Consider the following 26866-nt stretch of genomic DNA (forward strand, 5'->3'; position numbering starts at 1 on the left):
CCCTCATGCCATACCCCCAGGTCTGCCCAAGTCTCATCTCCATGAAGCCTTTTAGAAACCTCCACCACTGCCTTTGAGTTTTCTCTTTCCTGTCAACTTTGACAGCATAGACACCAAGCCTGGTCTCCTTTAAAAGGAGGCCTGTTTTCCTCTAAAATTCTGATTTACTGTCTTTGATGGGTCTTCGTCATAAGTGAGGTTTGAGACCAACCAAATTATGAGCTCTTCGAAGATGCAGGCAGGTCACTGCTCATGAATCCCCCTAAGAACTCAGCCCCATACCCAGAGAGATGCTTTCGACATTTGTGTGGCATTAAGTGCAAAGCAAAGTCATACCACACATTTCCTCTTGTGGCAGATGTCCCCTTGTGGCAGATGGACTCGATTGTACACTATAATTCTATTTTTAAGACTAAGCAGAAACTCTGAGTAAATTTCAATTTGCCTAGTTATCTTTCTTCCTTGACAGTGGATGTCGAAACAAAAAAAGAGACACTAGAAGGCAAAGCTAAAAAAAAAGAAGTCCGACGTTTCCTCAGAGAAATCCAGCAGAACAGACCTCATTCTGATCCAGCTGAAAGTGAGTGCTGCCTCCTGGGCTGTGTCATTAAAGTGCCTTCCTTGATCTCAGATGTAATCTGTGCTTAGCATAATGGCACATTTACCCTGGATAAATGGGCGCCCTGCGCTGTGTGACAGCCTCCCTTGTCAGCGCTCCCACATGTGGCAGTTAGACCACTGCGTTTTCCCAGTGACCTACTTGGCTGTGTCGGCTCCGCTAGTTATTAGGGTGTTAATCAGGAGCTCGTGACCATATCTTGCAGCCACATGGAGAGGTGTGTTGCCATCCTTATCCACACAGTCGATTTCACCTCCTGAAAGAGATTTTAAGACAGCATCAAGCAAGGCTGACTTGGGTACCACATCCTGCCAGCCACCTGGGAGCACCAACTACTGATATCCTTTCTACCCAGTGTGCGTCTCTACTCTGCAGAATAAAAATGACAGTGACGGAGATGACTCACTATCCAAAACTTAGCAGTACCATGTCTGCAGAAAGAGAGGTCTATCAGAAACGCTTCTGAAAAATCTATTCTGTCTCAAGAACCTAAAACCTTCTGGCTCTGACTGAACAATACAATCAGATTCCATTAAATACAACTCAGGAGACTTACGGAAATTACCTCACCCAGACCAAATGAGACACAGCAGCCCGGAGAAGATTGGTGTGGCGTGGTGACCTAGCTTAAAACGTGAGTGGGTAAAATGAGAAAAAGTGTGAATTAAAAGCTGAAAATGCCAGTATTTATTAAAAATCTCACCGTAGTGACCAATAATCCTTCCTTTCATATAAAGTTTTCATTTTCTCATTTTATTTTGCATTGTTTTCTCCGACTTTTATTTCACGCTTCCCTTTCTTGTGTTTGTATGGATACAACGGGTGTAGTTTGTGATCAGGAGAACTGTTTAAAATAGATTAGATATTGTGGCATTCCACCTGTATAGATGTTTCCCTTAAGAGCAAAGTATTCTCAAACACAAATATATCTCCTTCTCCTACTGAAGAAAACGAACACTGTTATAATTTTGTGTAATATGTGGTGCACACAGCATTTTCTTCCACTGCCTTCCAAATGGGCTTTGTAGCTGTTTTCCTTTATAAGTCTGGACTTTGCAGACCCTGATGGCACCTCTTTCATATCTTACTCTGCATTTTGTTTATTTAACCCCTTCATGCCATTGCTATCATAGGAAACTAAGCCAAGCTTGTAGGATATCCTAAGTCGACACCTTGTCTTGCGGTTTCCTCATTAGGGTCCCACTAACCGTGTTGGAAGGATTCTCTGGGGCAGATGGGGACCTCCCCTGGCTCCTCCCTAGCACTCACGCTGGCTGTGTTGTTCTGATGCCGAGGCTGGGATGCAGTATTGTGTGCAATGGGCACAGGGCTCAGGGTGGAATGATGATGCTACTGACGGGGCTTGTGTAATATTGGTGAACAGTTGTGTAGCACTTGGACCAGCACTAGTGAGTACAATTAATGGTGCCGAACTATTAATTCTTTTTTAATTCACTAATGTTTAATTTTACACGCACTGGTATTTTGCCTGCCTGTGTGTAAATGAGGGTACTGGACCACCTGGAACTGGAGTTACAGAGGGTTGTGAGCTGCCAGGTGGGTGCTGGGCATTGAACCTGGGTCCTCTGGAAGAGTAGATGGTGTTTTTAACCACGGAGTCATCTCTCCAGCCCCAAACTATTAATTCTTTAGAAATAGCTACAATGCGGATGTTTCTGTTTTATGCATTTTACCTCAGTAAAAAAAAGAAAACCACTTGAGTATTTAAGATGGCACCTGCCGACACATCCTATAAGCTGTGTGAATTTGTGGTTTAATAAGCCATTTGAAACAAAACTTTCCCACAATGATTTTCCTCATACAAGGAGCGCTTTATGTAAAGCTATCTGACTACTGTGTACTTGTGCTAGTGCCTTTATAGATAGCTGGTAATTTGATTCCGTTTTAAATTTTTAAGTAGATTCAATTTAATGTGTTTTATTCATATTAAAATATTTATACTTCACAAATCAAAATTATGTATTTTTAAAAGCCTCACGCTTAGGCGGTATCTCAGTTGGCATAATGGTTGCCAGTTGGTTCCCATAACCTATGAGATGCTGGGCACTGTGGTACACACTTGCAGTCGCAGCACTAATGAGGCAGAGACAGGGCTCACTGGCCAGCAACTGAGCCTAATTAGCAAATTCTAACTCCCAGTGGGAAACCCTGCCTCAAAAACTCAAGGTAGACGGTTCCTGAAGAATGACACTTGGGGCTCACCTGTGGCCTCCATTGTTAGTGCACATGAGTGTGCTTGTGTTTGCGCTGTGTGTATGCTTGTGCTGTGTGCATGCTTTTGTCTGTCTGTGTGTGTGTGTGTGTGTGTGTGTGTGTGTGTGTGTGTGTGTGTGTGTGTAGCCTCCCTATACTAACCATTTTCATTAGTTTTAGCATATGCTTCCTGTGTTTCTCTGACAGTGTGTTTGCTGACGGTATCCTGGAACTCTAGTTGAGTGGTCACTTCTTGAGGACAGCCTTAATATTATGCAGTTGTGTTGTCCCTCCTGCCTGGATGAACTATCTTAGCAGACTCCTATCCTATGGATTGGGTTGTAAGCAGCATTTTGCTATTACCAGGAACACTGACGGGAAGACTCCCATGTGTCTGTATATTATGTATAATTGTTAAGCAGATGGGCATGTGTTTTTGTTGGGTTTTGCTTTGCCAACTCTCTCTCTGTAGTGCTGGGTAACTTGACCCTCACTGCATGAGTGTGCCTCTTCCCCACAGACTCGGGCGTTGGAATAGCTGCCCTCTGATGACTGAGAACCAGCATCCCCGTGGGACTTTCATCTGCATTCAACTTATTATGAAGGAAGTGGAGCATCATCTTCTGTATCAAGGGACATTTGTTTATCTTATCTGAAAGCATTTTTCATGACTTTTGCCCATTGTTCTAAATTTGTGTGTCTGTGTGTGGGCTTTCATTCACTGATCTTCAAAGGCTCTAAAGACTTTGGGGGGGGAGGGGGTGGACTGTGTATTTACCAGGAATACATGCTAGAAATATTTTATCTAGTCTTCCTTTGTCTTTGTCTTTGTTTATGGTGTTTTCATTCAGTTAAAAGATAGTAAATAAACCTTTCCCTTTATTGCATTTGTGTTGCAAGAAGAAAGGCTTTCTGTACAGTCTGGTAGCAAAGAAATTAACCCATTCTTTACTGTACTGGAAGCATCTGTTAGGTTGGCATGGCTTGCCCATTTGATGCTTATTTTAGTGGATATAATGTAAGTTGTCTGACTAAATAAATGTTCCCCAAGGCCTGAAAGAATTTGTCTAAGGAAAAGGCTCAAACAATTCAAAAGGACAGAAGTAGATTAGTGGTTGCCAGGGTCTGGGGAGGGAGACTGGAGAATGAATGCTAATGAGAATGTGGTTCATCCCAGGAATAATAAGAATGTTCTAGAGTTACAGTGGTGATAGTTGTGTAACCTTGAGAAAACACTCAAAGCCATTGAATTGCATATGATTCGATCTCAACTTAAAAAAATGATTAAAAATGGTTGTTCAGGCCTGTAATCGCGGGACTCAGGAGGCTACAGCAAATGAACGGTGAGTTCAAGGCTATCCTGAGTTACATGGTGAGTTTTATCCTGGCCTCAGCTACATAGCAAGACCTCATTTCATAAATAAGGAAGGAAGGAAGAAAGGAAGGAAGGAAGGAAGGAAGGAAGGAAGGAAAGAAAAGAAGGAAAGGAGAGAGAGAAAGGATGAAAGAAAGAAAGAGAGAGAGAGAGAGAGAGAGAGAGAGAGAGAGAGAGAGGGGCAGACAGACAGAAAGGGAAAACGTAGAAACCAGAAGAAAGATATAGGAGATAAGAGGGTGAAGCCAAGCAGGGAGGATGGCAGGATCATGATGGGTACTCGCACTCACGTAAACAAATACACTCATTAAATGCACTTCACAATATAAATATCCAGTGTATTAGAGGAGGGATGAGTCATTCTAAGGTATTAGCTTTTGGTTATGGTGTTTAGAAATAAATCTCTATCATTATGGGAATCTGTACATTATTGAGCTATTGAACCATGCTCACAGATAACAGGTATAGAGTATATCTCAGTGAAGGACAAGGCTTGACCAAATAGTTACCTCACTCACTAGTACTGCCAAAATGAAAACCAAAAATCACCAGTCCACCAAGTCCCATCACCTTTGACCTTATTTTCATTATTAATTATATCAATATATTGATATATTCATTTTCACAAGATATACTAATATATATGTACACACACTAGACACATGCACACTGTATTTGCCAAAATAAGAAATGCAAATATATGAATGAATGAATAAATGAATGACTTTGATCAAGTTATAAAGATATATTTTGTTCTAAACAATGTATTATTGATAAAGATGATCAAAGAAAACACAAAAAAAGAGAAAAAAATTATTCTTAAATATACTGATTATATAAGCTAGTATTAGTGTTCTGGAACCTTTTCTTCCATTTTTGTGACTATGTGTGTGTGTGTATATATATATATATATGTATATATATGTATATATATGTATATATATGTGTGTGTGTGTGTGTGCATCTAGACATAACTGTGTGCATGTGTGTGCATATCTATGCATGTGCATTTGCATGTGTATATGTGGAGTATATGTAGAATTTTCCATGGCTGAACTCATGTAGTGTAGAAATATTCGTTCTTGCATTCTCCCTTAATGCTACCTTATAAATACTTCCATGTGTTATTTTTTCACTAATATAACTGTAAATAACTATATAATATCTGCAATTTGGATTGTTTACTTAACCAGTCCCCAGTCACTAGACTTAAGAAGCTCTTTCCAGACTTTTGCTATTAAGAAAAACAGAAGAGTAAACATCTCTCTGAGAACACTTCCCCCTGCAGCTCACTTCCTTGCAGCACTGTTAGACACACAACTGCTGGATCAAAAGTCTGCACCTTGTAAAGACTCTGGATAAACAGTAGAAAAACAGCTTCTGGAAAGGCTGTGCTGGTTCACCTCCCTGTGAAGTGTTCTCAAGCATTACCTCAGAGTCTTTCTGGCCAGGCTCCGGTGTCTTGTGATAAAAATATTACCCACCCCCCCCAAACATCTGCACATCTCTTCATTCCAACAAGCCGGTGGATCCTACCTTGGCTCATCCCAACCAAAATATCACCAAGGTTGTTCTTTCAGGAAGTAATATTTTTGCTGGATAAGTGTATTATTAAAATATGGCCGTTAACAACAATCTTTATGACAAAATACTAAAAGTGTGCGGACCTTGTGAAGGAGGAAAAAACATCACAAACTGTGCTCACAGAAATATCTGAGGGACTTCCCTCTGTCTAAGAGACTCGTGTGCCTCGATCTTGACTTGAAGAAATCAATTTGCTGCCAATGGGTCTGTGCACACGCGGTTAACAAGTTAACACTGTTTTCAAACGCTAACTCCTCTTGCCTTTGACCAAGGCAGAGAACTATCAAAGGTGGCCTGAATCCAGCACTGCCCTCTACTCAAATCTGTGTCTCTCTGCTGTGGTGTTCATTTTTATAATGAATTATTCAAACAAAAACACTATGATCATTCCTATAAACACAATAATTATGTATTTTCTATAGAATATAGAATATATATGTACATATATGTATGTATATGCATATATATATTTCTAAAATTTTACCAAAATGCCAATATAAATTCTGATTAGGGAGATCTTTCAATGATTCATTTTGGTTTGCAGTAAATATATAGTTATTTTGTAATAACGAAAATGATAAAGTTAACTTAATCACTGTGAGCATCTAGGGACTAGAGAGATATCTCACTGTGGCCTGATTTTAGAGGCTTCCATTTAAATCATTTCTAGGACTTGATAGTATTTGGGGCAGCCATTGGGCCCCCATGGCTACCCAGCATAGTTCAGGGTGTATACATCTGTGTAAGGACCTAAGCTGTGGTCTGCCTGAAACGCTCAGCCTCGGAACTGAGCTAGGAAAGTGGGGAAGGCGACGCGTAGACCTTAGAGAAGCCTCTGTTCTGGACATCACTACACAGCCATGCTTGCTTCCGAGCTGAGCACCGCCAAGGGCTTCTGAAGACCAGCTCATGCCTAGGTTTACCACCCTCAGATGTGTCAGAAACTGAGAAGAGAAAGAAGACGATGATGCAACTATCAAAAAGGTAGGAAACCACTTTTGTCTGAGTCTAAAAGATTTCCCGTTGATGCTGTCTTGTTATAAGTCAGTTAAAAGGCACACGAGGATAATTAACATATGTATATGCTTTTGCTGTCATTTCAAATATATTTTAGGGGCGCACCATAGCAAGAGAGACTTTGCATTTGTATCTGAAAATACGTTTCTATTAAAATAAATCCTCTGGATGGGTGAGTTTTTAGTTTATCAGCCCTCCACAGACATTTCCACTTGAAAAACTTTAAGCCTTTCATGGAGTATACATTAAATTATACATTAAATATCTTTTTACCCTTCGTCTGAAGGCTACAAGTTAAACTCGGCAAACTGATCATTACTAATCAGTGAGTAAAATAAGCTTTCAGCGCATTAAAGGTGTGCACAGTGTGTTCAAAGGGACTGTCCGCATTCATCTGAAGTTAGCTTTTCACTACACAGACCAGAATGGTCGTCTGCAGTTGCTTCAGAAGGACTGTGAGACAAAGGGTCAAAAGCTCATGCTGCGTCATCACAGGCTAGCATTGTAGAAGCGTTGGGATAAAGAGAGCCTGCACCGGGAGAGTCTAAGGCAGTCTTGCTGATGGGCTATGTAACTTGCTGGACAGCCTGAGGCAGCTGCCTCGTGCCAACAGCTGGACCAAATGCCTGATTCCACACAGTGCCTCTTCAGGAGTTCCCATTCCTCTCTTGCTGTGACAGGGAGGGGCTTGTATCAAGAAGCAATGTGATTTGAGCCCAAGTACACTTTGTATTTTAACTAGAATAGGAGAGTTATGGGTGTGTGTGAGGGACTGCCTTCCTGAAGTTGAAAGACGCTGGAGGAGGCAGGTTTTCATAGACGGGACAGCCCCAGCTGGAGGGCAGAACGAGACGGGTGCTCACGGAGGTGGAACATCTAAGCCGTCTAACAAATGAAAACACAACGGACATTCCCCAGTGGTGCGGACAACTGTGTCCCCTCGTGATAGCCTTCCAGATCCCACACAGCAGTTGATGTGAGTGGTGAGGTGCTCTGGAGACTGACACCAGGCCCAGGAATGAGCCTCTGGGGAAGCAGGGTCTTAGCAGGAGCAGGGTTTTGTTTTTTTCCCAGAAAGGATGAAATAAACAGGAAGAAAGAAAATAACTTCCTCTGCTCCCTAAGAGCAGTTTTCAAATGCCCAGAAAGGTCAAATGGAAGAACTGACAGTTCTCGTGAATGTAATAAAAGCAGAAAGAAAAAAAAAACCACGGAGTTGTCTGTGTATGGGGACAACTCTCCCTCTCCCTCCCCTCCCCTCTCCCTCTCCCTCCCCTCCCCCTCTCCCCTTTCTTTCCCTCCTCCTCTCCCTCCCCCTTCTCTCTCTCAAATATAGGCACCACTTAAACTGGATCAAATCCAAACTTGAGAGAAAATCTTGGACTAATCTGCTCTCTAACACTAGACTGTGCTCTAATCCCTGACCCCACAGGCTGCTCAGAAGACCTGCTGCCACTGACTGCCTCACTGTGAGGTTGATGAGAGCACCCCTTCCTCCCGGGATGGCAAGGAGGAAAAATATGGGATATATGGCCAAGAGCCTGGCACAGCATGAACATTCAGTCAATGTTAGCTTTATCATTACATGTGTCAGCCTCTGTATTACATCAGCTCAGGCCTGAGGAACCTAGGCCACCCATAAGCCATACGGCCAGTCAATGGTGGGGTAAACTTTAAGATGGAGGGTTCTTTAAAACAGAAGCTAAGACTCTCAGCTCTTGTCCTAACCGGAAAGTGCATCAGACTCCAAGTCTGACTAATGGAGAAGTCAAGGCAGCCAACAGCCCCGGGTGTGACATAAGCACAGTAGGACGGAGAGGGAGGCTGGGCCAAACTGAGCGGGAGGAGACGCGGGTGTCATCTAGCAAATGGACAGACGAGTTCAGAAGGCAGCTCATACGGTGTTTTTCTCTGTAAATGTTCTCGGGGCTGAAGACCCAGCTCAGGAGTTAAGAACACCACAGTTCTTGCAGAAGACAGAGTTTATTTCCTAGCATCTATGTGTCTGCACACATCAGTCCGTCACTCCAATTCCAAGGAATCTGATCTTCTGATCTTTTATGAGTACTGGGAATATGCATAGTGCAATACGTACATGCAGGTAAAACATTGATACACACGATTTTTAATTCTTTTTAAAAACAACTGTCTTCTCTCCACCTTGTCTCTGCCACTGGAGGGTGATCCTGAAGTGGCCACTTCCCATAGCCAGGCAGGGCTCCCAGTGGAAGGATGAGGACAGCAATCCATCCACAAAACCTCCCATCCAAAATGTGTCCTGTCTACAAGATGTGCAGGGACAAAGATAAACAGACAGAGGGAACGGCCAACCAATGACTGCCCCAAATTGAGGCCCATCCCATGGGCAGGAACCAATCCCTGACACTATTAATGATACTGTTAGGCTTGCAGACAGGAGCCTAGCGTAACTGTCCTCTGAGAGGCTCTACCCAGCAGCAGATGGAAAGAGATGCAGAAACTCAGAGCCAAACATTACATGGAGCTCAGGAAGTCAAGAGTTAGGTAAGGACTGGACTGAAGAGGACAGGGACTTCATAGGAAGATCTACAGAGTCCATTAACCTAGATCCTTGGGGGCTCCCAAAGACTGAACCACCAACCAAAGAGTGAGCGTGGGCTGAATCTAGCACTCCCCCATCATGTGTAGAAGACAGGCAGCTTGGTCTTCATGGGGGTCCCCCAACAACTGAAACAGGAACTGCCCATGACTCTGTTGCCTGCCTGTGGATCCCATTTCCCTAAGTGGCCGCCTTGCCTGGCCTCAGTTAAAGAGGATGTGCCTACCCCTGCGGTGACTTGACGTGCAGGGGGGAGGGTTTGGAGGGCTGGAGGTGCAGGGGGACTGGGGGGATTGATACTCAGGGGCACCTCTCCCTTTTCAGAGGAGATGGGGAGGAGGAATAAAGGGAGGATTTGTGTGCAGGAGAGTGGGATACTTGGAGGAAAGGAGGGGACTGGCATTTGAATGTAAAGTGAATTTTTAAAAAATGAAAAAAGTAAAACTTTTTATTCCATATAGCTAAAGTCCACTGGTTAAACTCACATCAGGAAAAAAAAATTCAAGGGACTGGGGAGACGGCTCAGTGAGTAAGAGCCCTTGCTCTGCAAGTGGGAGAGAGGACTTAAGTTCAAATCCCCAGCATCCACATAAAGAACTGGATGTGTACAGAACCCCAGCGCTGGGAGAGAGGAAAATTCCCATAAGTTAAGCCTCATTCGTTTTGAGGGGAATAGAAACTTTCCGAAAAGCTGGTGAGAAATATAATAGGGTAAGAAAAGAACTCAAAGAGGAGAGACATTTATTTTATGCCTGTCAAAACGTGTGTCTGTGGCTCCTACTGAAGGTTAGGCGTACTGGGCATCGTGCAGTGACTTTCCACTCGGCCTTCCTCGACTCACTGGAAGCTTGTTCAGCTGGCTTTTCCCACACAGCTTCACCGACACGGTTGTAAAGTCCCGTGCACTACTATGGATGTTTGCTTTCTGAGAAGCATTGTCAGTGCACGGTTCTCTATATAGATGTCACGTTTGTTTGTTTGGTTGGTTGGTTGGTTGGTTGGTTGGTTTTGGTTTTATGACTTGAGTACCTAAGTTACATCTCAGTGCCACTACCTTTCCATGTTGCCCAAAATTCTTATATTTACGAAACAGAGAAACCCAAGAAAAGTCACTCACGTTAGAATTTAGAGTTTGAGTGTACTGAACATAGTTTAGGCTTACCAGATTGGCCAGGAATGTCATCATAAATGCATAAATGCATGATGCAAACCTGTGTTTTGCTGGGTTTGTTTTCAGATCGTCTCTATGGCTTGCTCAGATCATATAAGCTGTGTTGTCAGAGTTAACACACTCACAGATGCCACTCACCATCGCCCTAAGCGTGACAGAAGCTGTGACAAGGAATGAGACTACAGGGCCTTGGGTCTCCAAGACAGCCTGGTGATGCTCAAGAACACTCGGGTTGAGAGCCTGGAAAACTACTGTGTTCCATGGCTCCCCGATCACTCACGCTCTCTTGCCTGTATTTTCTTCACAAACTTACCTGCTCAAACCCTGAGTTTCCCACCTCACGTTTTTCTACCTTTGTCTAAATTGTTTGATGACCTTAAGCTTGGAGAACTTTACTGGGTCAATGATCTAAAATAACTCAGATCAGCTGACTGACAGTGCAAGCAATGAATGCTTAGCATTATTAAAAGTGAATCACCCCAGTAGCTAAACCTGTCCATCTCTCCCAAGAGGCAAGCATCCATGTTTTCACCTGTCTGGGGACTGACTACATCGTTTTATGTTCTCCCCACTAATGGGGGACCCTGAGGATATGGGTTCCGTGAGCACTCAGCAACCCTGTAAAGCCTCGTGGAAACCATGCTTGCTAAAGTCCAAACACAGCCTCGATTTTCATGCAGCTGGTTAAAACCAATTCAACCAGTCTGAAAAACAGTTCAAAACTTCAAGCACCACTGTAGCGTGCATCTTACCATTCTGAATGAGGGTTTGTGACCGTGTGAACCGCCCATGGACAGCTGTCATGTGCAGAGGACTTTTGCCATCCTTACTCTAGAAAAGGAGAGAGGAGAAACAAAGTCGTGAGCCATATCATAGATCTGAATCATCACCATGAAAACTGCTCTCCATGCCCTGGGAACACCAATTTCAATTTTTTGTTTTAAAAGTATGATCAAAAATTACAAAGAAAAGATATATTTGAAATAAAAGGTAGAATCTAAGAGGCAGAGGATGGGGAGGAATGGAAACAAATGTTTCCTAACTCAAGAGGGCGGATACACTCAGGGCTCACGCAGCTCCTGCTGCCTGCTGCTTCCACGGGACCAACCCAGTAAGCATTCCAACACTGATGGGGCGGGGCCGTGGGGTTATTGATCACTGAAGGCTGCTAATGGAAGGGCGGTCAGTTTTATTTAGGGGTGTGGTCCCTAGTCGGCTGAACTTACTCCAGTGAATGGTCCCATACCCATGCATACATAGTGGGGATATTTGGGGATATCCTCTATGGAGAGAGCAGTTAGATTTGATCAAAATATATTGTATATGTGCATGAAATTCTCAAAAATAAAAATATTATATAAAAGATGCAACATAGAAGACTTGTCCAGATACTATATAATATCATATCATTAAAATTTTAAACTTTGTTTGTTACTATTATTACCTCTCTCTGTGTGTGTGTGTGTGTGTGTGTGTGTGTGTGTGTGTGTGCAATGGTGGGAAGCAGGGCAGGGATAGTGTTCATGTGGAAGCAGAAGATAGCTTTGTAGAGTCCATTCTCCTCTTCCAGCTCTCCATGGGTTCCAGGGATCAAACTCGGGTCATGAGTTCACACATTTACCTTTATCTCCTGATCTCACCCTGAACTATCTCACCAGCCATCTTTTCTTTAAATTAAAAAAAAATTCAACAGCACATCTTTAAAAAATCTTAAGAGATGTGATCATTCAGAATGTTCTCTTCTCCCTTGCTGTCAACTGACAACATCTCCTGAGGTGTTTACCTCAGTCTAGAAAGGTAAGCTATCATGAACTTACATGGGCCTGTTTGACCTACAGCAGCTCTCAAAACTAAGGGGAAACTGTACACCATTCCCTGCACTTTATTGGTAGGTAGTAAATGTGGGCTGAGCTTACATATGTCTTACTCAAGACACAACAGTTAGGAAACGTCCTAAAACAGACAGAACATAGAAAATGTACAGAACCTACCTACTGACTGTTATCATACCAAAGACAAGATTCCCACAGTTAATTAAGAAATGAAAAGTGCATCTGAAAGAAACGGAATCTGGGACAAAAAGATGCCCAAAGGAGCAGGTAAACAGACACTCCCTCAGCCACAAAGCTCCTCCACAGGGCATTCCTGAGCTTGGCATCATGTGGAGCTGTTCATATTCAGTAGAAACTGCCTCAGAGCTTCAATGTAGCTCCTTTTCTGGGCTACAATATACAGTATGAAACCCTGGAGGTATGGTGGGAGGGCAGCAGCATGCAGGTAAGCAGTGTGCAGGTAAGCAGTGTGCAGGTAAGCGGTGTGCAGGTAAGCAGTGTGCAGGTAAGCGGTGTGCAGGTAAGCGGTGTGCAGGTAAGCAGCGCACAGGTAAGCAACAAACACTCTGTGGTGGGCTGCTGACGAGTGATGTTCAGTGTGGGGAGGGAACTTGTTAAAGGCATTTTAAACTTATGATAAGTTTGAAGCTATGACAAAAAATTCCCATATCTTCATTCAAGCATTGCTTTTTAATTTTATTACATTTTACTTAACGTATTTAACATATATGTCAGAGGATAACTTGAGCAAGCCAGTTCTCTCTTCTACCATGTGTTATCCAAAGTTCTAACTCAGGTCCTTGGCGGCAGGAGCCTTGACTTGTCGAGCCAGCTTTCTGGCCCTCAGCCATTTTTAAAATGTTTGTCACTGGTATTTTTCTAAGTATCTGTAGAAATTTCTTTCAAGTCCAGGTTAAAAAATGAGATGTTACACATGAATGTTCAATCTTCTGATAAAATTTAAACATCTATGCTTTAAAGTGGTTTTTAAAATCCCCAATTGAAAGCAAATAATCCTTAAATAGGTATCTCTTAGAGGGGACCCACCCCCACCCAGGGTGTTAATCGGTGACGTGAATTCCGTGCCCTAGCTCATACCTACTGAATCTCAACACGGCACGGGCATCATCACCTCAAGCTCACACAGTACAGCGGACTGTTCGGAGCCACGGTTAAGAGGCCTTAGACTATGGGTGCTGCTATTCTTGCTGCATCTTGCTCTTTCCCATTTGTTTGTTTTTTTAGCTCTATTATATCCTGTAAGTGTTCCTTTGAAGAAAGGAATGTAGTTACACAAAGTCTGTGCCAACAAGAGTTAATCACAGTGGTAACTACATCCCAATTGAAGAAACAAACAATATCGTTAAAATTTTTCTCTAATAGATGGGAGGGAAGATAATAGGACCCATATAATATATTCACATGGCCTGAATCAGCAAATATCGAGAAAGGATAGAAGACTGACAAAGGATAGAAGGAAGAGCCAGTGGAAGAACAACGTTTGCCTGAAGCCCGGACCTTGACGCACTCATGGATACTTCTAAAGCCACATAACTCCAGAGCCTGGGCTGGAGTGGAGACAGTCCCAATAACTCTAATACCTGGGAACCACTCTGCAAACAATACACACACACACACACACACACACACACACACACACACACACACACACACACACACACACCCTTACACCCTTCAAGTAACAAGACTCATGGACTGAGAAGGTGGGAACTTCAGAGTTGGCACTGACTTATCCATAGGTGGTGCTGTTTCTTTAAATTTGCTTCAGTATTTGCTCTTAGATTTAATATAAAACTGTAAATAATTATGATCTAATTAAATGTATATAAAGCTATAAATACTTTGTGTTTAGGAAATATCTTGATAAATATTGAGGCAGGCACTCCCGCGCCTGGAAAAGAGCGTGAAGGCGCTAAGGATCGCTCACTCGGCAGCTGTCTACAGTGCGGCTGACATGCAGAGCAGGAACAGGTAGTGCCTAGCATGCAGACAGCCAAGTGAGTCCTGAGTGGAAGACAGCAGCCACCATGCTCTGCCCTGCGGGAGCGTCTGGGTCTCTGATAGAAGGACGGAGAAGCAGGGATGACCACAGCGGATAAAATGTGGAGATGGGCTGCTTGGTGTGGATGGCGCTCTCTTCAGATCATCCACGAGTGAGACGAGGCAATAGCCAGCCGTCCTAGGTGTCATGGCTGCCATTTGGAGGCCACTTTGCTTACGTGGTATGGATGTAGAGAGTACTCAGTCTTTCAAATAAAAAAAACCTGACAACCAAGGACATTCAAAGGGCAATCAGTGTTCCTTAAATCTTTAACATTTAGAACTCCATATTCAAGCTGATACTAGACATTCTGCTACATTTCATTTTCTGCCAGAAAAACTCTTCCCACTGGGACTGGTTGCTGCTACTGTCCCTGGTACTGTAAACAAGGGTGATACTGCCTGTGTACCCAGGACGATTGTGCTCAATCCTCCTATTTGTTCAGGACTTTGCTTTTATGGAAAAAAAATACTTTTCTTAATGCCTAGTCTCCCTCCAATTTCCTGGGTATGTTTTTCCCATCAGATTTAAGACTTTGAAATTTTTATTTTGAGAATTCACTTAAACAAGAATCCCTTTAGTTAAGTATGGTCAAGCCCTGAGTCGTAAGAGGAAATTGGCAAGAATTAAGATTACTTTGTGACAAATACTAGTACTTTTTGCAGAGTAGAGTCCAATAGAATATGTAAGCTGTCTTGCCCATCATGTTTCCCGGGAGTCCGTTTATCCTTTCCTCTATTCAGAATTTCCCTGTGCTCACTCTCAAACATCCCAAAGCTTCCCCGCTAACCAGCACTGCTGCTCCCTGGAGACGGGACATGCTCTGTGGCCTGGGGCATCCTAGTCACATGAGTCAGTGCCCCTCACAAGGCAATAAGGTTGCTATGGGATCACACTAAGTCAGGATAGAGGTGTCATTATGTGAACTCAGGTACCCAAGAAGGATTCCTAAGTCAGTAGGAGAGTATCTAAAAGCCATGTGGAGTTCAGCTTGTGTTGTTTTTAATGATTCAAATCCAAAAGATGACATGTGTGGACTCAAATGTTCACTTTCTCTCTACTTCCTTCCTTTACTTCTCCAAAACTCCAAAGTCATGTTTCTTCTGCTGCCCCCCCAACCTGTTCTAGTTTGTGATAAACTCCATTTTATAACTTAGCCTGGAACATACAGACGAGGGGACTGGCCCACTCAGCAGATGTAGCAGGCTCCAGTCTCCTAGCTATGATTGCTCCAAAGGTCCCTGGACAGCGAGAGGACCACACTAAACGTTAGTGACCAGGACTGGGCAGTGTGGCTGCAGCAATCAGAGATATTGTCTGTCCTTCCCACTGTGGCTTCTTGAAGTCAGGGTGTTTATTAAAAAAAAAAAGCATTGAGATGCTACAGAATTTATAATCTATAATAAAAAGAAAAATTACATATTTTTTAACTGCAGATTATGAATGGATCTTCAATAAATTTTATATAAACTAACATGTCTTTATTATTTATCCAAGTTCAATAGCGAAAAGTCAAAGCTAAGGGAAACAAGATGAACCTAGTGGGACTCGTGAAGATGTCACTCAGGGTTTCATGAGTATAGAGAAAACCCACGTGGACACTGATGGTGCTGGCTGCACTGCAATGTGCTGTTTCTCTCAAACTTGAAAAAACTCTAAAAAAAACCCTGCCCAATATCCACAAACATTTTCAAAATGTACAAGCAACATAGTACAACACTAACTACAGATCTACCTCCTGAGTCAGACAGGAAGGCATATTGAAAGGAAGGCAGTGGGTTCGTTTAGAATGTACACTGAACCTTGAAGGAGGATCTGGAGGTAATTACACACTCAGACCAGATAGACACAGGAGATAAAGAGAGGCCGGGAAGGCTAGACATGCATTCAAAGTCCTGCTCCCGGAAAGAAGATAAATACATCTATGTTTTTTATTAGATATTTTTTATTTACATTTCAAATGTTAGCCCCTTTCCCAGTTTCCCCTCCAGAAACACGCTATCCCATACCCCTCCCCTGCTTCATTGAGGGTGTTCCCCAGTCACTCGCCTACTCCCTCCCTCCTCCCACCCTGGCATTCCCCTACACTGGAGAAACAAGCCTACACAGGACCAAGGGCATCTCCTCCCATTAATGCCCAACAAAGCCATCCTCTGCTAATATGCAGCTGGAGTCCCTCTTTGATTGGTGGTTTAGTCCTTGGGAGCTCCGAGGGGTCCAGTTGGTTGATATTGTTGTTCTTCCTAAGGGTTAAAAAACCCTTCAGCTCCTTCAGTCCTTTCTCTAACTCCTCCATTGGAGACCCTGTGCCCAGTCCAATGGTTGTCTGCAAGCATCTGCCTCTATATTTGTCAGGCTCTGTCAGAGTGTTTCAGGAGACAGCGATATCAGGTTCCAGTCAGCAAGCACTTCTTGGCATCTGACATAGTGTCTGGGTTTGGTGTCTGTATATGGGATGGACCCCAAGGTGGGGCAGAATTTGAATGGCCTTTCCTTCAGTCTCTGCTCCACACTTTGTCTCCATATTTCCTCCCTTGAGTACTTTGTTCCCCATTCTAAGAAGGACTTTAGCATCAATACTTTGGTCCTCCTCCTTCTTCAGCTTCATATGGTCTGTGAACTGTATCTTGGGTATTCCGAGCTTTTGGGCTAATATCCACTTATCAGTGAGTACATACCATGTGTGTTCTTTTGTGATTGTGTTACCTCACTCAGTTTGATATTTTCTAGTTCCATCCATTTGCCTAAGAAATTCATGAAGTCATTGTTTTTCTAGTTGAGTAGTACTCCATTGTGTACCACATTTTCTGTATCCATTCCTCTGTTGAAGGACATCTGGGTTCTTTCCAGGTTCTGGCTATTATAAATAAGGCTGCTATGAACATAGTCGAGCATGTGCCCTTGTTATATGTTGAAGCATCTTTTGAGTATATGCCCAGGAGTGGTATAGCTGGGTCCTAGGTAACACTATATCCAATTTTGGGGGGAACCATCAGAATGATTTCCAGAGTGGTTGTCCCAGCTTGCAATACCACCAACAATGAAGGAGTATTCTTCTTTCTCCACATCCTCACCAGCATCTGCTGTCACCTGAGCTTTTGATCTACCCATTCTGACTGTTTGAGGTGGAATCTCAGGGTTGTTTTGATTAGCATTTCCCTGAGGACTAAGGATGTTGAACATGTCTTTAGGTGCTTCTCGGCCATTTGATATTCCTCACCTGAGAATTCTTTGTTTAGTTCTATACCCCATTTTTAAGAGGGCTATTTCATTCTTTTGAGTCTAACTTCTAGAGTTCTTAGCCCTCTATTGGATGTAGGATTGGTAAAGATCTTTTCCCAATGTGTTGGTTGCTATTTTGTCATATTGATAGTGTCCTTTGCCTTACAGAAGTTTTGCAATTTATGAAGTCCCATTTGTCTATTCTTGATCTTAGAGCATAGGTCACTGGTGTTGTGTTCAGGAAATTTTCCCCAGTGCCCATGTGTTTGAGTTTTTTCCCCACTTTCTCTTCTATTAGTTTGAGTGTATCTGGTTTCCTGTGGAGGTCTTTGATCCACTTGGACTTGAGCTATGTACAAAGAGATAAGCATGGGTTGATTTGCACTCTTCTACATGCTGACCTCCAGTTGAACCAGCACCATTTGTTGAAAATGCTATCTTTTTTCCACTGGATGGTTTTAGCTCCTTTGTCAAAGATCAAGTGACCATAGGTGTGTGGGTTCATTTCTGGGTCTTCAATTCTATTCTATTGATCTACCTGCCTGTCTCTGTTCCAATACCATGTACTTTTTAATCACGATTGCTCTGTAATTCAGCTTGAGGTCAGGGATGGTGATTCCCCAAAGAAATTCTTTTATTGTTGGGAATAGTTTTCGCTATCCTGGGTTTTTTGTTACTCCATATGAATTTGCAAGTTGCTCTTTCTAACTCTAAGAAGAATTGAGTTGGAATTTTGATGAGGATTGCATTGACTCTGTAGATTGCTTTTGGCAAGATGACCATTTTTACTATATTAATACTACCAATCCATGAGCATGGGAGGTCTTTCCATTTTCTGAGATCTTCAATTTCTGTCTTCAGAGACTTGAATTTCTTGTCATACAGATCTTTCACTTGCTTGATTAGAGTCACACCCAGGTATTTTATATCATTTGTGACTATTGTGAAAGGTGTGATTTCCCTAATTTCTTTCTCAGCCTGTTTATCCTTTCAGTAGACAAAGGCTACTATAATTTGTTTGAGTTAATTTTATATCTAGCCACTCTGCTGAAGTTGTTTATCAGCTGAAGGAGATCTCTGGTGGAATTTTGGAGTAACTTAAGTATACTATCAAATCATCTGAAAATAGCGATATTTTGACTTCTTCGTTTCCAATTTGTATCCCTTTGAGCTCCTTTTGTTATCTAATTACTCGGGCGAGAATTTCTAGTACTATAGTGAGTAGGTTGGAAGAGAGTGGGCAGCCTTGTCAGTCCCTGATTTTAGTGGAATTGCTTCAAGTTTCTCTCCATTTAGTTTGATGTTGGCTGCTGATATGCTGTATATGGCTTTTACTGAGTTTAGGTATGGGCCTTGAATTCCTGATCTTTCCCAGACTTTTACTATGAAGAGGTGTTGAATTTTGTCAAATGCTTTCTCAGCATTTAATGAGATGACCAAGTGGTTTTTTTCTTTGAGTTCATTTTTATAGTGCGTTACTTTGATGAATTTCCATATATTAAACCATTCCTGCATCCCTGGAGTAGAGCCTACTTGATCATGATAGATGACTGTTTTTATGTGTTCTTGGATTCAGTTTGCAAGGATCTTATTGAGTATTTTTGTGTTGATACTCATGAATAAAATTGGTCTGAGGTTCTCTTTCATTGTTGGGTCTTTGTGTGATTTAGGTATAAGTGTATTGTGGCTTCATAGAACAAATTGGGTAGTGTTCCTTCTGTTTCTACTTTGTCTAATAGTTTGAAGAGTATTGGTATTAGGTCTTCTTTGAAGGTCTGAGAGAAGTCTCACTAAACCTATCTGGTCCTTGGCATTTTTGTGGTTGGGAGACTTTTAATTTACTGCTTGTATTTCTTTAGGGGTTATGGGACTGTTTAGATGGTTTATCTGGTCCTGACTTAACTTTGGTACCAGGTATCTGTCTATAAATTTATCAATTTTATCCAGATTTTCCAGTTTGGTTGAATATAGACTTTTGTAGTAGGATCTGATGATTTTTTTGGATTTCCTTAGTTTCTGTTGTTATCGCTTTTCATTTCTAATTTTGTTAATTTGGATACTGTCTCTGTTCATTCTGGTTAGTCTGGCAACTCAAAGGAAAAAATCTACCAAGATGAACTCTCAATTCTGAATATCTATGCTCCAAATGCAAGGGCACCCACATTTATAAAAGAAACTTTACTAAAGTTCAAAGCACATATTGTACCTCACACAATAATAGTGGGAGACTTTGATGCCCCATTCTCAGCAATGAACAGATCATGGAAACAGAAACTAAACAGAGACACAGAGAAACTAGCAGAAGTTATGAACCAAATGGATTTAATGGATATCTATAGAACATTTTATCCTAAAATAAAAGACTATACCTTGTTCTTAACACCTCATGGTACCTTCTCCAAAACTAACCATATAATCAATCGCAAAACAGACTTCAACACATACAAGAAGATTGAAATAATTCCATACATCCTATCAGATCACCATGAGCTAAGGTTGGTCTATAATAACAACAAAAACAACAGAAAGCCCATATACACATGGAAGCTCAACAATGCTCTACTCAATGATAACTTGGACAAGGAAGAAATAAAGAATTAAAGACTTTTTTGGAATTTAATGAAAATTAAGGCACAACATACCCAAACTTATGGGATACAATGAAAGCAGTGCTAAGAGAAAAACTCTGAGTGCCTCTGAAAAGAAACTGGAGAGAGCATACAATAGCAGCTTAATAGCACATCTGAAAGCTCTAGAACAAAAAGAAGCAAATACAACCAAGAGAAGTAAAGGGTAGGAAATCATCAAACTTAGGTTTGAAATTAACCAAGTAGAAACAAAAAGAATTATACAATGAATCAACAAAACCATGAGCTGGTTCTTTGAGAAAATCAACAAGACAGATATCTATGGTTTTTGACATCTTATTTCTTACATCCTATTTATGATTAACAACCCATAAGAAGAAAATAAGCATCAATACTAAGTATATGTGTATTTATTCTTGTATATTTACAAAAATATGTATTTTTTGTATATGGACATGTGTGCCTAAGTTTATATATGTGCAGATGCCTACAGATAACAGAAGATTGCACTGGATACTCTGAAACTGGAGTCATAGGTGGTTTTAAACCTCCTGGATTTAGGTACTAGAAACCAAAACCAAGTACTTTGCAAGACTGTCGAGAGCTATTGACTGCTGAGCCATTTCTCCAGCTCCTCTGGTCCATGGGAAAGGAGACAGGCTGACCACATAACCCCTACAGGGCACGTCCATTATCTGATTTGTCCTGAGCACTGGGCAGCCAATTGGAAGAAGCAGGCATGGCAGGCAGAAGGAGGTGTGTCTAGGCATCAGAGCACTAGGATGCATTTTGTGGGGTGAGGGGAGTATTAGACAACTCGTGAGTTAACTAAGTGGAAGGTCACAAAGATATTGCTTTTATCTAATGCCCATTATCCTCCTTAGTTTTAAAGACCCACTAATGCTCTTGTGAGCTTCTTGTGTCTCCTTGGTCTCCTCCTTGCTTTAAGGCCTTCTCACCTCTTCCTGAGACCCTGGATGGGCTCCATATATAGAATGTGGGGCTCTGAATCACTATTCATTGGTTCTATTTTTCCCTTTCCATAAGCCTCAGACCTTCACGAAGATCTCACACTCCTTCAGTTCTTTCTTCCCTTTCCTAACTCTTTCTCATCCTGTGCTCTGTGTCTTTTTTCTCCTTCAGTCATCCCTCAGCCTCTCCAGTCATACTGTTATATACTCTCTCCTTGGATGGCAACCAACCCTTCCTGTCACCTTTATGTGACTGAAGCAATCTAAGTACTATTTTTTCATATCTTTATTGCCCTTCTATGCTAAAACATCACATTTTCTACTACTGTGTCCCCAACCTGGCTCAACATGGGTTTCTCAAAACTTAGACACAGAACCTGTGGGATGGCTCAGTGGGTAAGGAAGGGTATTCACTGCCAACTCAGGGTACTCAAGTTCGATTCTCATAACCCACATAATACAAGAAGAGAACTAACTCCTTCCAAGTTGTCCTCTGACCCCCACATGCACATGTGCTATAGCACATATACTGTACCCACACACAAAATAAATAAGAGTCAGCTTGCCTCCTATGCCACTCTTGCTCCTGCCATCCTCTCAGTGAATGGGAACAATATCAAGTGCTTACTATATGACAGCTCTGAGCTGTACAATTAGGTATGACAACCGTGCTTAATCTTCACAACATGCCCACGAAGAAGATGCTATTATTTCCCTTATTTTACAAGACATAGATAGGTCATTTTTAGTCAAGGCAGTCTGGCCCCAGAACAAAGATGTGTCCATTCTATAGTGTCACGCCTCTTCTGAGATTCCATTCCTCATCTTCAGGTCCTACCCCTTGCATTGCCAACCTTTGATAATTCTCCCTCCGCTAGGCTTCTCCCTTGAGTGGCCCCTCCCATTCTTCATTGGCCCCTCCCACTCCTCGGCCTGACTCATTACCTACTTCAGTTTCACTGACTGCCAGTTATTTTGAAGCCATCCCATTTGTAGGTCTGCTGCAGCTACCTTTCTTCCTCCTCAGAATGAAAAATGCTTTCTTTTGAATTTAAAAATAACATGGCCACAGAACAGAGAGACTGTAAGTAAAACTGTAGGGGTTGGGGATTTAGCTCAGTGATAGAGTGCTTGCCTAGTAAGCGCAAGGCCCTGGGTTCGGTCCCCAGCTCCGAAAAAAAGAAAAAAGAAAAAGAAAGAAAAACTGTAAAATATTTAACGGTAAATAGAGGTTCTAAAATATCTTGAATTAAACTTAGTCCTGAAATTAAACTTTTGAAACCATGACTTTTCAACCTAGACACGGAAGATCCTGAAACTGTGCTCTAAGGGTCCCGAATGCAAGCAGGAAGGAAAAGTCGCCAATTCGCACACAGCTTCTCTTATCCAGGGCTCGTGCACACTATTCTCTGTTGGGAATGCCCTCTCCCGAATTATTTCTGTGGCTCCTCTCAAATACTCTGCTCAAAACCAAACTCCTTTTTTTTTTATCCCCAAACAATAGACAAGCCAATATGTGTGTCATCTACTTCGAAAAGTTTTACTCCTCTTCTTCTCTCGGCACTCATCACGTTTCGCCTCAAGTGCCTGAGTGGGTTTTATCTCCTGTATTGTGAATCAGTAATGGCCAGGGATCTCATCTCATGTTCGGATTCTCCTCCACTGTCAAACTAAGAGCAGGGCAGTCCTTAAGCAACTCCATGTCTGATGGAGTGCTCGCCACTATCCGGTCAATGATCCTTCACTAAGGAACAGCTTGCTGAAGAAAACCATTTGAAGGGCATGCTGGGATTAGGAACAATCATGAGTTAGTCATTCCTCTGTCTTCTCAGCAGCTCTCCCCTCTCAGCTAACCATGCTATACTAAAATATAGGCTGATTTAGCACCTTCAAGGCCTGATATTCATCCTGGAGCATTTATTAATCCACAAAGGAGATATGACTGGAGCCTTGGTGCCTGCCTACATGCTGATACCATCATGCCCAGAGAGGCAACCCAGCTGTTTCCACAGCATTTCCATCCAGGATAAGGCTACGTGAATCGAAGCACTTCTGATTCAGGAAAACACAGCAAAACTGACACTAGTTAGGTTGGCTCAAGGCTCAGTGCAAAGGTGTTTAAGGCAGAGAGACGGAATGTCATACCTGAATGTTCACATCGGCCCCATTGTTGACTAACAGTTCCAGACACAGAGCACCGTGAGTAGACGCCGCTGCAAAGTGCAGAGGGGTGAAGCCACTGTTGTTGGGCTGGTTCACGTTAGCGCCGTAGTCGATCAGCTCATTAACGACAGCATCCTGGCCATTGTAGCAGGCAATGTGAAGTGCTGTGTTTCCATAGACATTGATTTCATCAATCTGCAAAGCACCCAACAAGGGCAATTAAAATCACTGGAGCCAATTTACTCCATTCGCCACAAAAGGCCTAATGGCTCTGGCGAGAGAAAAGAAATATCCACCTATCAGTGTAATTATTCAGAGCTCACTTGCTCCCCAGTGGGTTATCCTGAGAGCGCCCGTATCCTCAACTCCCTGCCCTCCTGGGGAAAAAGAATCAAAATTGAATATGATTCCCCCCCCAAAAAAACATAGCCCAAGGTTATTAGAGGCTTCAGCCTGTGGAGGGGTTTATCCAGACGGAGACGGATAAATACAGTGAAAAGCAAAGAGACTTTCGCAATGCTAGAGAAGTAAAGGACAAACCCCAACTCAGGGCTTGGGAACTGTGACCATGAAGAGAGAAGACAGGGGTAGCAAGACAGAGGCTTGTGGGCCCCGTGCCCTCGAGTCAGGCTCAGAATCAATTTTGCGTTCAGGCTGGAGCCTGACACCTCAGGAGCGAATCTTCCTGCAGAGCTGAGGTGTGTTATAGTCCATGGCTCCCTGTGCTTTCCCAGACCTGCTCAAGGATCTGGACGTTAGCATCTTGGTTTCAGACCGCACTTGACGCTCCTTTCCTCCAGGGGTAAGACGCCCTGAGCATTACTGCTCCCAGGTGAAGAAGAAGGGGGCTGGCCAACAGTTCAAGCTCACCATCGCCGTTCCTTACTCAACCCCCACCATCCATTTATTCCCCCCTGCTGTGAGCTACACCTTCCAAGGTGCAATTCTGACCAGGCCTTTAAAATGACTGATTATTACATATTGCACCAAATATAAATGTTAGCCGGGAGGTGGCAGTACATGAGGCCAGCCTGGTCTACAGAGCAAGTTCCAAGACAGCCAGGGTTACAGAGAAACTCTGCCTCAAAAAACCAAAACCAAAATTAAAACCAAAACCAAAAAAAAAAGGAAGCAAAGATAAATGTTTATATATTTCTCTCTGTCTATAGTCTGCTTCTGGTTTCCTGCTATCAGCCCACATAAACTAAGAAACACATGATTTAAGGAAATAAGTTTTTCTCCACTTCGATAAAAATGCAAACGGGATTTCCCTTCAGAGGGGAAGAAAACCCAGACAGAAAAACATGAACTGGCAGCGATGTAGGCATCAGCGCTTACCTCCACCCCCAGGTTCAGGAGATGTTTGACAACGTTGATCTGCCCGTTGGAGGCTGCAGCGTGCAGTGGGGTATAGCCCTTCTTATCCTTGCAGGTCACTTCTGCGCCGTGGTTAATGAGCAGTGCCACAACATCCAGGTGGCCTTGACAAATAAAGCAGAAAAACACAGTTAACCTTTCTAGGACAATGTGACAACTCATCGCACGCAGCAGATCATCAGTAGCTGTTTTTACCGCCAGTATTTTCCTGATCCATTTATTAAGGGGGGAAAAAAAGCTGCCTCATGGGAAATAATCAGTGAGCATTTATTGAGCACCTACTATGTACCGAACATCATATAAACCCCATGGGAAGAAGAAGAAAGATGATTCATTCTATAAGACTCGGATGAGATGTAGCAAAGGTGGTGGCTGCTCACCATGGTAACGGACAAGAACAAGATGCTGACAACAGAATAGTAGCCCTGCTTTTTAAAAGTTGTATGGGGGTCGAGTGTGCGATCCCAGCACTTGGGAGAGAAGGCAAGCGGGTTACACGTTCAGCAGCAGCACGGGCCACAGACTGAATTCCCAAGCAGCCTAGATGCAAGGGCCTCAAACCAGGCGCGGCAAGAGCAGGAAGGGCTGTGTTAAAATGAAAACGGTTACCAGCCTCATCAGAAAGGCCTAGCAGGGAAAATGTAGTTTAAAAAAACCCAATTTTTAAAATATCAGAATACTTACAGATTACTGTTAAATCTGAAATTACTGTTGCCTTGCTAGGTTTTAATCCATAAAAAGGCAATTTCTTATGTTTCCATGAAAAATAACTCCCAGAAAGTGTTCGCTAACTAGAAAGCCTTCCTAACCTCGGCTTTTGTGGGCGTCTGAGCTCTGTTCCCCAGTTCAGTACAATCCATGTGCTTGGCCTTTATTTTATAATCGAAGACGATTCAAATCTTAAGTTCACTGCTATAAATGTAGTGGGTAACTGAGGGCAGGGGACAAATACTGACTCCAGGACCTACAGAGTGTATGGGAGGCTGAGGAGGGAGGAGGTATGGCCTGCTTTATCAAACTTTGATTCTTTTAGCTACAAAATCTTGTATATAGAAAAATATTTTCAGTTACGTGATGCTGTCTCAAGCTACCTGCCCCGGTTTTTGTCCCATCTCCTAAGGTTTGTACGTCACCCTATTTGTAACCCAAGGGCATGAGCAATACTGATTTGACTTCTTCAAGTCACAAAAATATTTCAACTATGCATCACGAAGCATAAGCTGGAAGCCCCCAGGTTCTCCGAGCAGCGCCGTGTACATTGTGCCCAAAGATGTAATTGGTTTTAGCCTACTAAAAGGTTACCCAAAAACAAAAGAAGGGGCAGGGACACACCTGAAATTCCAGCACTTGGGAGGAAGGAGGATCATTTCAAGGTCTTTTCCTCCACGGGGAGTTAATTCTTACAAAATTTAAAGATTCTTGGCATCTGCGAGTCTAAGAATTCATTCAGAAATCTGTACCGGTGGGGTTTGTTTTGTTTGCACCCTAATCTACTCTGTCTCCCCCTACAATTAATGCTCATGATATGAGAAATGATAACAGATATGCATGCTTATGAAACCGACTCAAATGAGCAAAAGTGCTCAAAACAAACAAACAAAACGAAACAAAGAACAACCACTAATTCCTGGAGATACTGTCAATAAGTATTTACTTTCCAAATTTCCCTTTACTGTATAGAAGCTTGCACAGCAATAGAAAATATTATACATACTATTGTATTAAATATACTTCTTTATGATGTATCTCCCTTTAGTGTGTCACATGATTTTACAAATTTTCATGGCCACCATTGCTGTCCTCCCTTCTGTGTCCCATTGTGTGGATCCTCTGGGATTGACTAGAATGATGGCCCATGGATGGGTATCAGCTTGTATACGACTAAGTCTGATAGAGACCTATCTTCTTTTTTAACTGCAGGTTGTTCTCCAAACAGAGACACACAGAAGGATCTTAGCTGTTCATCTCTCAGGTCTGCATTGAAGATAAACTCTGAGGACTATCATTTGTCCAAGGTCTTTGCGTCAATCAAAAGGAAGGGACAAAACAGAGATGCAATCTTTCCAACTCTAGCAGAGTGAAGTGGACAGAGG

At 42.5% G+C, this 26866-nt stretch overlaps 1 protein-coding gene across 1 annotated transcript in view; it reads right to left on the bottom strand.

Annotated features, from left to right (window-relative positions):
• Positions 1–26866, bottom strand: part of Ankrd44 (ankyrin repeat domain 44) — a 277873-nt gene that overhangs the window by 96473 nt on the left and 154534 nt on the right. Inside the window, exons 7-10 of the mRNA XM_032901107.1 lie at positions 24735–24877; positions 23379–23591; positions 11311–11389; positions 761–875 (exon numbers count right to left, since the gene is read on the bottom strand). Of these exons, the coding sequence (XP_032756998.1) occupies positions 761–875; positions 11311–11389; positions 23379–23591; positions 24735–24877 (550 nt within the window). The remainder of the gene's footprint in view (positions 1–760; positions 876–11310; positions 11390–23378; positions 23592–24734; positions 24878–26866) is intronic.

The sequence above is a fragment of the Rattus rattus genome, chromosome 4, assembly GCF_011064425.1.
Source record: "Rattus rattus isolate New Zealand chromosome 4, Rrattus_CSIRO_v1, whole genome shotgun sequence".
NCBI lineage: Eukaryota > Metazoa > Chordata > Mammalia > Rodentia > Muridae > Rattus > Rattus rattus.